General features: G+C 37.6%; 1 protein-coding gene across 9 annotated transcripts in view; it reads left to right on the plus strand.

Moving 5' to 3' along the window:
• SFMBT1 (Scm like with four mbt domains 1) overlaps positions 1-17301 on the plus strand; it is a 135898-nt gene that overhangs the window by 67798 nt on the left and 50799 nt on the right. For 4 of the 9 annotated variants that reach the window (XM_008513135.2, XM_070574994.1, XM_070574996.1 and 1 more), the window contains 2 exons: positions 10423-10517; positions 16065-16305. In XM_008513135.2, coding sequence (XP_008511357.2) covers positions 10423-10517; positions 16065-16305 — 336 coding nt within the window. Of the gene's footprint in view, positions 1-1537; positions 1609-10422; positions 10518-16064; positions 16306-17301 lie in introns of all 9 variants that reach the window. The other 5 variants (XM_008513136.2, XM_070574999.1, XM_070575000.1 and 2 more) reach the window with 2 other exon arrangements.

Raw genomic sequence — 17301 nt, forward strand, 5'->3', positions numbered from 1 at the left:
TAGTTTGAGTGAAGTGTAGAACTTTGCTTACTTTTATCTCTTTATCTTATTTATAATACAGTTGTCTTAAATATTTCCTCTACATACTTTGAGAACCACATCACTCATTGTTAACGTTTTTCCTTCAGCTTTTAAACATAATTTAGAAAACTCAGGAGGAGAAGAAAAATGTATTCTATTTTCAGTATTTTTACTCTTTCCTTTGTCCTTTGTTTCTTCCTGATTTTCCAAGATTCCTTCTGTCATTTCATTTCTATTTATAGAATTTCCTTTAGCCATTTTTTTAGGATAGGTCTGCTGGTGGTAAAATTTCTTAGTTGTCCTTCATCTGTGTCTTGATTTCCCCATTCATTATTGAAGGATATTTTTGCTAGATACAGAATTCTGAGTAGAAAGTTTTTTTCTTTCATCTCTTGAAAAGTATTGTGCCTTCTGACCTCTCTGGTGCCTGATGAGAAAACTGCTGTCATTGGAATCCCCTCTTCCTCCAACCCTCTCAAGGGAGGTGTTGTTTCTCTTGCCGCTTTCAAGACTTTCTTTGCCTTTAGTTTTCAGAAGTTTGACTCTGGTGTATCTTTGCACAGATTTCGTTGAGTTTATCTTGTTTGGGGTTTTCTTAGCTTCTTGAATCCATAGACTTATGTCTTTTGCAAAATTTTCAGCCATTATTTCTTCAAGTACTTTTTCAGTCCTGTTCTCTGTCTTTTCTCTGGGACTCTGCTGACACCACCGTTAGATCTTTTGTTATTGTTCCACAGCTCAGTGAGGCTTTTTTCATTTTTTTAAAAGATGTTTTCTATCTGTTGTTTAAATTGGGTGTTTTCTATTGCTCTTTCTTCAACTTTAGTAATTCTTTTCTCTGTCCTACCCATTCTGCTGTAGAACTTATCCATGGAGGGTTTTGGGGGGTTTTTTGGTTATTGTATTTTCAATTCTAAAATTTTCTATTTTGAACTGGGAAGGGATGAAGGATGGGAATAGCTCCAACTTAAAATGCCACAACACCACTGTTCTAACAAAGGTTCAGTAGCTTGTCTTGAATAGAGCTTTTCAGTTTGTTCGTGCCTTCATTTAATTTCAGAACATTGAAGTCGTTGATTTTCATCATTTAGCCAGTATTTTGCAGCTTTTCTGGAAGAGTGGAGTCACTGAGGTGTACTCTGTCATTTAGGAAGTCGATTTGTTTTATTTTAAATATTATTAACTTAGGGATGTAAAAATATTATGTGTATATATTTGATGACTTTGAATCTGTTGCTGTCATCATTCATTTGATCATCAAATTGCCCCATTCAAGAGCAGTGAGAGTTCTTTCGGATTGGTTCCTGTGTTCTTTTGATGTAATATCATGTATCTTTGACAGTTCTAATCCTTGCTTTCTGATCTGGAAACATTCCCTGGTACCTTGTGCACATTTTCTGTCCCAAACTTGCAATCTGCCATTTCTCTGAGTAGCACTTTTTTTTTTAATGATATTTAGAGACCACTTTCTGGGTGCTGGGGTGCTCACTGATACTAGGTTATCGTTTTCTTCTAGGTCTTCTCCACAGACATAGCTAACAAATACACATCTTTTGAAGAGAAAAGAAAATCAGATGGCTTTGTCTGGTATTCACAATTTTAATTTAAATTTACAAGGGTTTTACTACTTTGATTCTATGCTCGTGTGTCTTTTCTTTTGGAAATGTGTTGTTTTGTAATTATGTTAATATCATCATGACTTATTGTTTCTATCCTACAATATTTATATAATTTTTTCAAAATAACAATGCCAGTATTCTAAGTATCAACAGGATAACAGTGTGCAGTTTAAGACCTTTCTGGTTTTTGCCTTTAAATATATTCCACTGGGGTTTGCAGTCAAAATATTTTAATATGACTTAAAGGAATTCCGTTTTCTTTATGCTTTTTCCACCAACAGTTAGGCACTTTGTTTCAGTTCATTTTTAATTTTTAGAATTTTTCTTTTGATTTAAATATATTTCTAAATTGTATAAAATATCTACAGAGTTACAAAGTCAAAATTATATAACAGCATTCCTACATTCAACCTGATAGTATTCATCCTTTTTATTCTTCTCCATATACATAACTAGTTTTACTACTTTTTATTCTTCTATTCATTTAAAAAATATAAAAAAAATATGTACATATATATTCATGTTCATATCCTTCTTATACAAAAAGTAGAGATATAATGAAAACTGCTCTGTAGTTTGCTGTTTTACTTAATATATACTAGAGATTATTCCACATCAGTATGTAAAAATCATTCTCATTTCTTCTTACCACTATATAGTACTGAATGTATACAACATATTTTATTCAGCCAGTTCCTTACCGATAGACATTTGGGTTATTTCCAGTCTTGGTATTACAAATAGTGCTGCATTGAATGGCTTTGTACATATGTCTTTTTGTATTTTTAGCAGCATATCTTTGGGATAGATTCCCAGAAGTGGGAATCTTCTAGGGGAAGTGAGAAACTTGCCAGCTTCTCTTTCATTGGGGTTGTGTCATCATGCTTTACCTGCTTAACTACAGCCTCGCCATAGAGTATGTTGTCAAACTTTGGAATGTTTTCCAAGCTGATATTTCAGTGTAGTTTTAATTTTCATTTCTCTTAAAATGAGTAAATTTGCACGTTTCCATATGTTTAAAGACCATTTGCATTTCTTTTATTGAGGTTATGATAGTTTACAACCTTGTGAAATTTCAGTTGTACATTATTATTTGTAAGTCATATTATAGGTGCTCCACTTCACCCTTTGTGCCCACCCCCCATCTCCCTTCCCCCTGGTAACCACTAATCTGTTCTCTTTGTCCACTTGTTTGTTTATCTTCCACATATGAGTGGAGTCATACAGAGTGACTTTCTCTATCTGGCTTATTTCACTTAACATAATACTGTCATAGTCCATCCATGTTGCTGTGAATGGGACGATTTTATCCTTTTTTATGACTGAGTAGTTTCCATTGTATATATACCGTATCTTCTTTATTCATTCATCAGTCGATGGACACTTAGGTTGCTTCCACGTCTTGGCTATTGTGAATAATGCGGCAATGAACATAGGGGTGCATGAGTCTCTTTGAATTGCTGATTTCAAGTTCTTTGGATAGATACCCAGTAGTGGGATGACTCAGTCATATGGTATTTCTATTTTTTAATCTTTTGAGAAGTCTCCATACTGTTTTCCATAGTGGCTGCACCAGTTTGCATTCCCGCCAGTGTATGAGGGTTCCTTTTTCTCCACCTCTCCAACATTTGTTATTTTTTGTCTTGGTTGTTTTAGCCATTCTAACAGGTGTAAGGTGATATCTTGGTGTAGTTTTGATTTGCATTTCCCTGATGCATAGCGGTGATGAACATCTTTTCATGTCCCTGTTGGCCATCTGTATATCTTCTTGGGAGAGTATCCCCTGCCCATCTTTTGATCGAGTTGTTTGATTTTTTGTTGTTTAGTTGTGTGTGTTCTTTATGTATTATGGAGATTAATCCTTTGTCAGATATATGATTTGCAAATATTTTTTCCCAGTTGGTGGGTTGTGTTTTTGTTTCAATCCTCTTTTCCCTTGCCTTGTAGAAGCTCTTTAGTCTGATGAAGTCCCAGTTGTTTGTTCTTTCTGTTGTTTCCCTTGTCTGAGAAGACATAGTTCTGAGCAAATCCTTTTAAGACTGATGTCAAAGAGTGTACTGCCTATATTTTCTTCTAGAAGTCTTATGGTTTCAGGTCTCGGCTTTAGGTCTTTGATCCATTTTGAGTTTATTTTGGTGAATGGTGAAAAAGAATGGTCTGTTTTCATTATTTTACATGTGACTGTCCAGTTTTCCCAGCACCATTTATTGAAGAGACTTTCCTTTCCCCATTGTATGTTCTTGTCTGCTTTGTCGAAGATTAGTTGTCCCTAGATGTGTGGTTGTATTTCTGGGTTTTCAGTTCTGTTCCATTGATCTGTGTGCCTCTTTTTGTACCAGTACCATGCTGTTTTGATTACAATAGCTTTGTAGTATATCTTGAAGTCAGGGATTGTGGGGCCTCCAGCTTTGTTATTTTTTCTCAGGATTGCTTTGGCAATTCGAGGTCTTTTGTTACCTGATATGAATTTTAGGATTCTTTGTTCTGTTTCTGTGAAGAATGTCATTGGGATTCTGATTGGGATTGCATTGAATCTGTAGGTTGTTTTAGGTAGTATGGACATTTTAACTATGTTTATCCTTCCAATCCTGTGTATGGAATGTCTTTCCATCTCTTTATGTCTTCATCAGTTTCTTTCAGGAAAGTCTTGTATAGGTCATTCGCTTCTTTAGTTAAATTTATTCCCAGGTATGTTATTCTCATGCTGAGATTGTGAATGAGATTGTGTTCTTGAGTTCTCTTTCTGTTAGTTCATTGTTGGCATATAAGTTATGTAAGTTGATTTTGTAGCCTGCAACTTTGTTGTAATTGTTGATTACTGCTAGTAGCTTTCCGAGGATTTTTTTGAGGGTTTTCTATATATAAGATAATGTCGTCTGCAAACAGCAAGTGTTTCACTTCTTCATTGCCATTTGGATTCCTTTTATTTCTTCTTTCCTAACTGCTCTGGCCAAAACCTCCAGTACTGTGTTGAATAAGAGTGGTGAGAGTGGACACACTTGTCTTGTTCCTGTTCTCATAGGGATGGCTTTCAGTTTTTCCCCATTGACTATGATGTTGGCTGTGGGTTTGTCATATGTGGCCTTTATTATGTTGATGTCCTTTCCTTCTATACCCATTTTGTTGTGAGTTTTTATCATAAATGGCTGTTGGATCTTATCCAATGCTTGCTCTGCGTCTATTGAGATGATCATTTGGTTTTTGTTCTTCATTTTGTTAATGTTGTGTATCACATTGATTGACTTGCAGGTGATGCACTACCCCTGTGTCCCTGGTATAAATCCCACTTGATCATGGTGTATGAAATTTTTAATGTGTTGCTGTATTCAATTTGCCAATATTTTGTTAAGGATTATTGCGTCTGTGTTCATCAGTGATATTGGCCTGTAGTTTTCCTTCTTTGTGTTGTCCTTGTCTGGTTTTGGGATCAGGGTGATGTTGGCTTCATAGAATGTGTTAGGAAGTGCTCCATCTTCCTTAATTTTCTGGAATAGTTTGAGAAGGATAGTCTTAAATCTTCTTTGAATGTTTGGTAGAATTCTCCAGAGACGGGATCTGGTCCTGGACTTTTATTTTGGGGAAAGTTTTTGATTACTGTTTCAATCTCTTTACTTGTGATTGGTCCATTTAGATTCTCTGTTTCTTCTTGGTTCAGTTTTGGGAGGTTGTAAAAGCCTAAGAATTTATCTGTTTCTTTTAGGTTGTCCAATTTGTTGGCATATAGTTTTCTGTGTTATTCATTGTAATTTCTTCTCTTTCATTTCTGATTTTATTTATTTGAATCTTCTTTTTTCTTTTCAGGTTTTTTTTCCCTCTTTCTCCCTGAAGCCCCCAGTACATAGTTGTATATTTTTTTAGTTGTGGGTCCTTCTAGTTGTGGCATGTGGGATGCCGCCTCAGCGTGGCTTGATGAGCAGTGCCATGTCCATGCCCAGGATCTGAACCAGCGAAACCCTTGGTGCCCCCAAAGCAGAGCATGCGAACTTAACCACTCAGCCACGGGGCCGGCCCCTCTCTCTTTTTTCCTTAGTGAGCCTGGCTAAGAGTTTGTCAATTTTGTTTCTTTTCTCAAAGAAGCAGCTCTTGTTTCATTGATCCTTTCTACTGTCTTTTTTGTTTCGATTTCATTTATTTCTGCTCTTTTGTTATTTCCCTCCTTCCACTGACTTTGGGCTTTATTCTTCTTTTTCTAATTCTGTTAGGTGTAGTTTGAGATTGATTGAGGTGAGCCTGTATTGCAATGAATTTCCCTCTTAGGACTGCTTTTGCTGTATCCCAAGTGAGTTGGTATGGTGTGTTTTCATTTTCATTTGTCTCCAGATAATATGTGATTTCTTCTTTGATTTCTTCAGTGATCCATTGGTTGTTCAGTGGCATGTTATTTGTTTTGTTTTGTTTTTTTTGAGGAAGATTAGCCCTGAGCTAACTACTGCCAGTCCTCCTCTTTTTGCTGCAGAAGCCTGGCCCTGAGCTAACATCCGTGCCCATCTTCCTGTACTTTTTTTATGTGTGGGATGCTTACTACAGCATGGTGTGCTAAATGATGCCATGTCCACACCCGCGATCCGAACCAGTGAACCCTAGGCCGCCGAGAAGCAGAATGTGCGAACCTAACTGCTGCGCCACCAGGCTGGCCCCAGTAGTATGTTGTTTAATCCCCACATCTTTGCCCCTTTCCCAGCTTTATTCTTATAATTGATTTCTAGTTTCATAGCATTATGGTCGGAAAAGATGCTTGATATTATTTCAGTCCTCTTAAATTTATTGAGGCTTGCTTTGTTTCCCACTATATGGTCTATCCTTGAGAATGTTCCATGCACACTTGAGAAGAACATGTAACCTGCTGTTTTTGGATGGAGTGATCTATTAAGTCCATCTGGTGTAGTTTTTCATTTAATTCTACAATTTCCTTGTTGACTTTCTGTCCGGATGATCTGTCCGTTGGTGTTAGTGGAGTGTTGAGGTCCCCTACTGCTGTTGTATTGTTGTTGATGCCTCCTTTTAGTTTTGTTGATAGTTGGTCTACATACTTAGGTGCTCCTGTGTTGGGTGCATATATATTTATAATTGTTATGTCCTCTTGGTTGAGTGTCCCTTTTATCATTATATACTGCCCCTGTTTGTCTCTCTTTACCTGTTTTGCCTTGAAGTCTACTTTGTCTGATAGAAGTATGGCCACAGCTGCTTTCTTATGTTCACTATTAGCTTGGATTATCGTCTTCCATCCCTTCACTCTTAGTCTGTGTTTGTCTTTGGGGCTAAGGTCTGTTTCCTGGCGGCAGCATATTGTTGGGTCTTGTGTTTTTTTGTTGTTTTTTTTTTAATATAGATTTTTATTTTTTTTTCCTTTTTCTCCCCAAAGCCCCCTGGTACATAGTTGTATAATCTTGGTTGTGGGTCCTTCTAGTTGTGGCATGTGGGATGCTGCCTCAGCGTGGCCTGATGAGCGCAGTACCATGTCCGTACCCAGGATTCGAACCCATGAAACTCTGGGCTGCCTGCAGCAGAGCGCGCAAACTTAACCACTCGGCCACTGGGCCTGCCCCTGGGTCTTGTTTTTTAATCCATCCACCCACTCTGTGTCTTTTGATTCGAGAATTCAATCCATTTAAATTTAGAGTGAATATTGAAATGTGGGGGCCTAATGCTCACATTTTTTTGCTTGTTTTCCATTTCTTCTGTCCTCCATATTACCAGTCCTAGTGTTCATGGACTCCAGATTTTTCTTCATCTCCTTCATTGTGTTTTTCATCTCCAACATTCCTGATTGGTTCTTTTTTATAGTATCAAGATCTTTTGTGACTTAGTTCCTCAACTCATTGAGTTATCTATCTGTATTCTCTCTTAATTCATTGAGTTTTTAAATGATAGCTATTTTGAATTCTTTGTCATTTAGCTTATAGATTTCTGTGTCTTCGGGATTGTTTTCTGGGTACTTGTCATTTTCCTTCTGTTCTGGAGATTTTGTGTGTATTTTCATACTACTTGATGGCGTGGATTTGTGTGTCTGCATAGTGATAGAGTTTGGTTACTGCTTCCACTTGCTACCACTGTGGGGAAGGGGCAGGAGCTATGTAATCTGTGCCTACCAGGATCCCTGTCAGCTGTTCCTGACTGAGCCTGGGCCACTCCTTGGGATCGCAGTGGCCCTGTGGGGTCTCCCCTCAACTGTGGGAACAATCAGCTGGGGGCTTTGGGTTGCTGCTGCCTGCTCCCACAGACCCACCTAGACATTCTCCCTCCTTAGGGACTGTAGTGGTGTTACAGGCTTTTGCCACAGCCGAGAGTTAGTTCACCCAGACTCACAGCTCTGCCATCATCTGGTCCTGCTGGATTTCACTTGCCCCCTCGGGGCTGGAGCAGAGCAATGGGTGTTTAATGCAGTGGGCGGGTAGCTCGCCCATCTGTGCCGCTTCTGCTCCTACGTTGCCCAGCCTTTGCGCTTGGTGGGTGGGGCCTCCCTTCCGAGGTTGAGTCCAGGTCACTCCCTGGGGCTGCAGTGGGACTGGATTTTCCCACCGGTCCACAGAGCAATCACAGGGAGCTTAGCGCTCTAGTCACCTGTTTCCATAGTTGAGCTAATGCACACGCCCACCCTCAGGGCTGCGGCAGTGCTGTGAGTGCATCAGCCAGGAGAAAGTCACTTCTAGGTACTGGGCTGTCTGGGGGCCAGAGAGTTCTCACCTATCTCCACCTCCTCCCTGGTGGTAATCCATCCACTTTCTGATGTGTAGTAGCATGGGTCTCTCATGTGTCCTGAGGTGCTGTGTGAGTATCCTCCAGTGATCAATGAATGTCCATTTAGTTGTAGTTCAGAGGGGGAGAGACAAAGAAAACCACTCGCTCCACCATGTTGCTGACGTCGCTCTGCATTTCTTTTTGATAAATTCTCTTTTCATACATTTTGCTCATTTTTTCTGTCAGATTATTAGTCTTGTTCTCAGTTTTTAGTAGTTTTTAATGCATGAGAGACTTTAGTCCTTTAATTCACTAATTTTATTGTTTTTGTGTATTTTTATTTTTTTTTTTACTATTCTTTTTTGTTTTTATGCTGAGGAAGATTTGCCCTGAACTAACATCTGCCCCAGTCTTCCTATATTTTGGATGTGGGCTGCTGCCACAGCATGGCTGATGAGTGGTGTAGGTCTGTGCCTGGGATCCAAACCTATCAACCCAGGCTCCCAAAGCAGAGTGCGCCACACTTAACCACTACTCCATGAGGCTGGCCCCTATTTATTATTTTTAAATTATCATGCTGTTTGAGGGATGAGGGTCCTTGCTAAGGAACATGAATGTCTAGCCTTGTTTTGTTTTAGTAATGGAAATTGACATTCTACTGGCCCATACTTTTAGGATACTCCTAATGTAGTCTTTGTTGGCTTGTTGTATTTCTAATGAAAATTTTCAAATACATAAAAGCAAATGGAAGGCAGTATAACAAATGCCCCTGTACCTACTGTGAAGAATTGATAAACGTTAACCTTGTTCAAAATTTGTTTCCACTTTTTAAGTTGTGATAAAATATCCATAATATAAAGTTGACCATTTTAACAATTTTTAAGTGTGCTGTTCAGTGGTGTTAAGTACATTCACATTAATGTGCAGCTATCACCATAGTCCATCTCCAGAAATTTTTCATCTTCCCAATCTGAGACTCCATACCCATTAAACAGTGACTCCCCGTTCCCCTCTCCCCTCCCAATCCTTGGAAACCACCATTCTTCTTTTTGTCTCTATGAATTTGACTACTTTAACCACCTCATATGAGTGGAATCATACAATATTTAACCTTTTATGACTGGCTTATTTGACTTAGCGTAGTATCCTGAAGGTTCATCTATGTTGTAGCATGTGTCAGAATTTCCTTCCTTTTTTAAGGTTGAATAATATTCCACTGTATATACCCCAGTTTGTTTATCCTTTCATCTGTTAAATGGACACTTGGGTTACTTCTACCTTTTGGCTATTTTGAATATTGCTTCCATGAACTTTCATGTACAAATATCTCTTTGAGCTCCTGCTCAAAGAAAGAGAATGGCAAGAAGCTCAGTGTCACTTGAGTGCAGTGAGCAAACAAGAGGCTGGTTGGGGATGAAGTAGCAGGGCAGGTAGCCAGAGGTCAGATCATGTAGGGCCTTTACAGTCTCCCAAAGATTTTAGATTTTATTATAAGTGTTATTAAAAGGTGAAAGATATTGTAGTTAGGCCTTGGACTAGAGAGAGCAATAGAAATGGTGGGAAGTATTAGATTTAGGATATGTTTTAAAGGTAGTACCTATAAAATCTTCTGATGGATTGGATGTAAGATGTGAAAGAAAAGGAGGGAAGCAAAGATAACTCCGCATTTTTTTGGTTGAGCCAAAATATCGACTAGTGGTATCTTTTACTCAGTTGGAGAATACTAAGGAAGAATCAGGTTGGAAATTTAAGTTTTAAATGCCTACTAAGTGTGTCAAGTATTTGGCATTAGATACTAAATTATGGTCCAAAGTGATTGTAATAGTTACACTCTCGCCAGCTCTATATGGTCTATTTGGGTGAATCCGAGATAGATCCCAGCAGGAGATGGCATGTCACGCTTCTGTGCTGTTGAGATTCATTGACAGTCAATGCACTAAGGGAGTCTACCATTTAAAAAGAATGCAGTTGTTTTATGTGTAAAATCAATTAACTTTTGTGAAGTAAGTTGTAAAGTTAGATTTACTCAGTTTATGTTTTTGTACCTTGAGTTTTCTTTAATTGGGGATCACCTGTTTTTGTTGTGTTTTGTTTTTAATTCCAGATGCTGGATCTGGTATGGAAGAAGTGGAATTAAGCTGGGAAGATTATCTAGAAGAGACAGGGTCCACAGCAGTTCCCTATGGGTCTTTTAAACACGTAAGCAGTAGCTATATTTGCTTTACTGACTATATCTCTTTCCTTTGACTCACTGCACTATCATTAAAGAGTTAAGAGTTATTTTAAGTTGGATGACTTGAAAGAATTTGAGTGCTTTTTCTTTTTTAAAAAATTTTTTTTTCTTTAAAGCTTGGCACCTGAGCTAACAATTGTTGCCAGTCTTCTTTTTTTTTTGTTCTTCTCCCCAAAGCCCCCCAGTACATAGTTGTAGATTCTAGTTGTGAGTGCCTCTGGCTGTACTATGTGGACACCACCACACTGTGGCCTGATGAGTGGTGCCATGTCTGTGCCCAAGATCCAAACTGGCGAAACCCTGGGCCGCTGAAGCAGAGTGCGCAAACTTAACCTCTTGGCCACGGGGCCGGCCCTTGAGTGCTTTTTTCTTTTTCCCTCCTCCTGCCACCCTCATTAAGAAAACTTGACGGAGTCTAAAAATCTTGTTTGGTTTTGTGTATTTTCTGCCACTCAATGAGGACTTGTCTTTTTGACTGGTCACGAATATTCCTCTATTTATGTCAAAAAACCTTCTCATAAATTGAAGAAAATGGTTTATTTTCTTGTACTTTACTTTATAGAATTTTATAACTGTTGATTTGCTTCCTTGAAAATAATTTCAGTAGCATTTGCTTTCTCTCACATTGAGCAGAAACATGTGTAATGTCATTACAGTGGGTCATATTAGTGGCCTGTGCAGCATAATTTTATGCCCTAACAACCCAGTTTGCCTTATAAGTGGAGAACATATTTGCCCTATGTAATACCTTTAGAGTGTAAGAAAGTACTCCAAATTTTATTAATTTATATTTAGACCTATATTTAGTTTTTTAACCTGTTCACCCCAAACTCCCTTTTAAAGCACAAGAAATTATTGATTCCAAAACTGCTTATTTAATGTTGGTCTTAGTTTCCTCAGGCTGCCATAACAAAGTACCATAGACTAGATGGCTTAAACAACAGAATTTTCTTTTCTCACAGTTCTAGAGACTGGAAGTCTGAGTTTAGGGTGCCAGCATGGTCGGTTTCTGGTGAGGGCTGTCTTCTGGGTTTGTACATGGCTGCCTTCTTGCTGTGTCCTCACATGGCAGAGAGTGAGAGAGCAGGCTCTTTGCTGTTTCTTTTTATAAGAACACTAATCCTGTTGGATCAGGGCTCCACCATTATGACTTCATTTGACCTTTACCACCTCCATAAAGGCCTTATCTCCAAATACAGTCACGTTGGGTGTTAAGGTTTCAACATACGAATTTTGGAGGAACACAATTCAGTCCATAGCAATGTTTGGCAGGGCATAGTTCCTTCATTCTAGGATTTGTGAAGACAGTAACACTCACTCTATGATTTTGTCTATTGTTTTGTCAAGTTGATCCATATTCTTTTAGGTGTCATTATAAGCTAAAGAGTCCTGCTATTTTAATTTTTCCTCATGTAAAAACTCAGTGATGGGGCTGGCCAGTGGCACAGCTGTTAAGTTTGCATGTTCTACTTTGACGGCCTGGGGTTTGCTGGTTTGGATCCCAGATGTGGACATGGCACTGCTTGGCAAGCCATGCTGTGGTAGGCGTCCCACATATAAAGTAGAGGAAAATGGGCACAGATGTTAGCTCAGGGCCAGTCTTCCTCAGCAAAAAGAGGAGGATTGGCAGCAGATGTTAGTCGGGACTAATCTTCCTCAAAAAAACAAAAAGCGAAAAACTCAGTGATAATAGTTGTCCTTTTAAAGTATTTTTTAGTTCATTTCTATCTCACTTAAGTGTTGAGAATTGTATATTTTAGGTAAGGATTTCATTTCATATTGCATTAGACCTGATTAGATTAGACCTGAAATAATAAGTATTCTAGAAGAGAATATAGGCAGTACACTCTTTGACATCAGTATCAGAAGGATCTTTTTGGACACCATAACTCCTCAGACAAGGGAAACCATAGAAAGAATAAACAAATGGGACTTCATCAAACTAAAGAGCTTCTTCAAGGCAAGGGAAAACAGGATTGAAACAAAAAAACAACCCACTAGTTGGGAAAAAATATTTACGAGTTATTTATCCAACAAAGGGTTAATCTCCATAATATATAAAGAACTCACACAGCTCAACAACAAAAAATCAAACAACTCAATCAAAAAATGGGTAGGGGACATGAACAGACATTTCTCCGAAGAAGATATACGGATGGCCAACAGACACATGAAAAGATGCTCATCATCACTAATCATCAGGGAAATGCAAATCAGAACTACACTAAGATATCACCTTATACCTGCCAGAATGACAAAAATAACCAAAACAAAAAGTGACAAATGTTGGAGAGATTGTGCAGAAAAAGGAACCCTCATATACTGTTGGTGGGAATGCAAACTGATGCAGCCACTATGGAAAACAGTATGGAAATTTCTCGAAAAATTAAAAATAGAAATACCGTATGACCCAGCCATCCTGCTGCTGGGTATCTATCCAAAGAACTTGAAATCGGCAATTCCAAAAGTCCCATGCACCCCTGTGTTCATTGCAGCATTATTTACAATAGCCAAGATGTGGAAGCAACCTAAGTGCCCATCAACTAATGATTGGATAAAGAAGATATGGTGTGTATATATACATATATATACAATGCAATACTACTCAGTCATAAAAAAGGATAAAATCGTCTCATTCACAACAACATGGATGGACCTTGAGGGTATTATGTTAAGTGAAATAAGCCAGTTAGAGAAAGACGAACTCTGTATGACTCCACTCATAGGTGGAAGTTAAACATATAGACAAAGAGAACAGATTGGTGGTTACCAGGGGAAAGGGGAGGTGGGGGAAGGGCACAAAGGGTGAAGTAGTGCACCTACAACATGACTGACAATAATGTACAACTGAAATTTCACAAGGTTGTAAACTATCATAATCTTAATAAAAAGTTAAAAAAATATAGAAAAATCCCTGACTTTTTAAAGGAAAAATATTGATGAATCAGACTACATTAAAATGGAGAACTTCTGTTCATCAAATGACACCATCAAGAAAGTGAGAAGATATTTGTAATACAAGTAATTGACAAATCACTGAAATATAGACTCAATAAAAAATTGGAAGAAACTTAGGCATTTCCCAAAAGAAGAAATCTAAATGGGTGGTAAATATAAAGCTTCTCAACTTTATTAAAAATCAGAAAATGCAAATTAAAATCACAAGGAGATACACAATACACCTTTCAAAATGGTTAAAATGAAAAAGACTGAAAATACAAATGTGTTGGTTAGAATGTTGGAACAGAAGGATTTCTCATACAGTACTGGGAGAGTAAATTGGTTCAACCACTTGAGAAAACAGTTTGGCTGTATCTTTTATAGAAATCCATGTAAGTATGCACCAAGAGACATACAAAACTATTTGTATAATCATGGCAGTATTATGTGCAGTATTATGTGTAGTCTTCCAAAACTGCAAACTACCCAAAATGCCTACTACTCTGAGCATAAAATAGATAAGTATGATGCAATACTTTACAGCAGCGAAAAGAAATAAACTACTGTTTCATGCAACAGCATGAATGAATCTCATTAACAATGTTGGACAAGAGAAGCCCCACACAGAAAAACATTTATACTGTATAATTCCACCAATATAGTGTTAAAACACAGGCAATATTAAACTGTAATGTTATAATTCAGAATAGTGACTTTCAAGAGTACAACAGGGTAGTGATTATTAGAAGGGGGAGGAATTTTTTACACAGAATGTGTGACTCTCCCTCTCTGGCTCTGTCCTTTCTGGGATTCCCCTCACTTTCCAGTGGTTGTGATTGCCACATTGCATTTAGTTGTCATGTCTCCATAGTCTCCTTCACTGTATGACAGTTCCTCATTCTTTCTTTGTCTTTCATGGCCTTGACGCTTTTGAAGCACATGTTACATATCACTTATTTTGTAGAACATTCCTCAATTTGAGTTTGATTTTTCTCATGATTAGCTTGAGTATATGCAGATTGGCAAGAATGTCATAGAAATGATGTTGTGCTTTTCTTATATGATATCAAGGGTATATGATATTGATGTTTTAGGACTGGCAATGTTAACTTTGATTAGTTAGTTAAGGTGGTGTCTGCCAGGTTTCTTCAATCAAATGTTGCTGTTTTTCCTTTTGCAATTAATAAGAATCTTGAGGGTAGAACCTTTGATATTAGGCAAATATAGTCATTGTAGTCATTTTAGCATCAACCCATGATTCTTTCCTGAAGTGTTTATTTCTGTGGTGTTTGTCTAATGGTGATTTTCTACTTTCATCATTTTTCTCTGTATTTATTAATTGATTTTCTACTCTAAGGAAGGTATGTCTCCTCTTCTCTGTTAATTATTTATAACAGTATGGATTCATGGACATTTAATTAAATCTGTGGGTTATAATCTATTACTCTCGTTATTCATTTTATTGCTCAAATTGTTTCAAATGTGACCATTGGGAGATCCTTCTAGTTGGATCCTTTGTCCTTTCAACATGCCCCCATCATTTTTGAAGCATTTCCTTACTTTCTGGCATCACAAGATATTCATTGCTCTTACTGTATTTTCCCTACCTGAGAATTGGGATCAATCGTTTCTTTATGGATCTCTTGTTCTTTTTTATTGTAGGATGGTATTTAGAAATCAAGATTTAGATGCTAAATTTTCTTATTACTACCGAGTATCCTTGCTTCTAGTCCTTGTCAATTCACAGAGTTAGGAAATATATGTATATTACCACATACATGCGTACATATCTCTACTTTGTTCTGTATCTCTCCGTCTGTCTGTCTGTAATTGTGACCTCATTCTGATACCTCCAATTCCAGTTGAACACCACAAGGTTCATTCTTGTGTTTCCCTTTTCTTATTTTTACTTTTCTCCCACAGTGAGAAACCTGGCTGTCATTATCCACAATATATTTATTTAATCTTAGAGTACACGTACAGTAGTTCCAGAATTGCTAACCTATACCTTTGTGACCATATAATTTATCATCTAAATTAGGATACTTTTGAGAGAGAAAAGAAGCATTATTAATTACTACTCAAGGGTAACAGGTATTAAATGTAGACGGTTTTAGGGAGACTGGGAGATATAGCTCCCTACACATGGAACATATTATACTAATTTATTATCATTATAACTTATTTTTGTCCTTTCCCTTTTCTAGCTTCATAAATTTTCTTTTGAATGATGTAGAAATTACTCTTGAAAACTTAATGTGTTGAAGGCTGTTAAAATGGTGAACATTTAGTGATTTATGTGCATAGTGGAAAACATTTTTTGTAGACTGCTTTGGTGAAAATATTGAGTTATATTAAAATTCCTTCAGAGTCAGATGGAACAGAGCAGCATTGCTATTCCCTGTTTTGTTTGGATCACTCCTGTGAGTTAGAATTGGAATTTCTCAGTTTTCCCTTGGGAAGATTTTATTGCATTTGGTGCTTCAGAATTGTAAGCCTTAACAAAGAACGTTGGCCAAAAAAATACTCATTTGAGATACTTGTCTGGTGGTTAATAACATTTTCTTGTTCAGGTGGACACTCGTTTGCAAAATGGATTTGCTCCTGGGATGAAACTGGAGGTGGTTGTGAAAACAGATCCTGAAACCTACTGGGTTGCCACAATCATTACCACCTGTGAGCAGTTGCTCCTTCTCCGCTACGACGGCTATGGGGAGGACCGGAGAGCAGACTTCTGGTGTGACATTAGGAAAGCTGGCCTCTACCCCATTGGGTGGTGTGAGCAGAATAAGAAGACCCTTGAAGCCCCAGAAGGTAATAAAATACTTCTTATCCAGACATGATATGATATTGCTAGGAAAATTTGGGCTGTCCACAATCTTAAAGTTTTCAGTCTCCCAAGCACATGTGTTTTCCTAACTTCTGGGTTAGCGTTTTGAATGAAAATATTTATAAAGAACAAATTATAAATTATTTTCTGTCCTCCATAAGCCTCAGGTTTTTATGACACTCATAGGGAACATCAGTTGCTTATCCTGTATGATTGTGAGGCTCTCTGAGTTTGGGACTTGTAGGTTTGCTTGTCTTTAAGTACATTGGGCCAGATTGATTCTCTTTCTGATTTTGTTGTCCTCTCTCCTCTCACCCAGAAGTGATCTGGGGACTATGAACTCTTTAAATGAACCAAATGAAAGAGCCCTTCTGGGAGTAGAATTCTAGTTAAGCAAGACAGAGACAGTAGGACAAAAGAAAGAGAAGGGTTGCATAAAGGTGGAGAAAGGGACGAGAGACTGTAGATTTAAGAAAATACCAGACATTATATGTTTTTCTTTCAACTTCTTATTTTGATATAATTTCAGATTTAGAGAAAAGTTGCAAAAATAGTATAGAAGATTCTTGGAGACTTTTTGCCAAGTGTCCCCAGATGTTGACATTTTACTACATTTATTTTATCTTCCTCCCTCCCTCCTTCTCCTTCTGTCTTTCTCCTTTTCTCTCTCTCTCACACACACATGCTTTTTTAATGAAGCATTTGAGAGTCAGTTGTAGACATGAAGCCCTTTTACTCATAAATACATAAATGTACTTCTGAAAACAAGGACATTCATGAGCACAGTAATAACAAAGTCAGGAAATTAACTTTGATGTAGTACTGTTATTTAATCTATAGACTTTATTCGGTTTTTACTAGTAATGTTTTTATAGTAAAAGAAAATCCCTGATCATGTGTTGCATTTACTTTTCATGTCTCATAAGATTTCTTTAATCTGGAACAGTTCCTCAGGCTTTCTTGTCTTTCATGACTTTGAC

This window comes from Equus przewalskii, chromosome 15, assembly GCF_037783145.1.
Source record: "Equus przewalskii isolate Varuska chromosome 15, EquPr2, whole genome shotgun sequence".
NCBI lineage: Eukaryota > Metazoa > Chordata > Mammalia > Perissodactyla > Equidae > Equus > Equus przewalskii.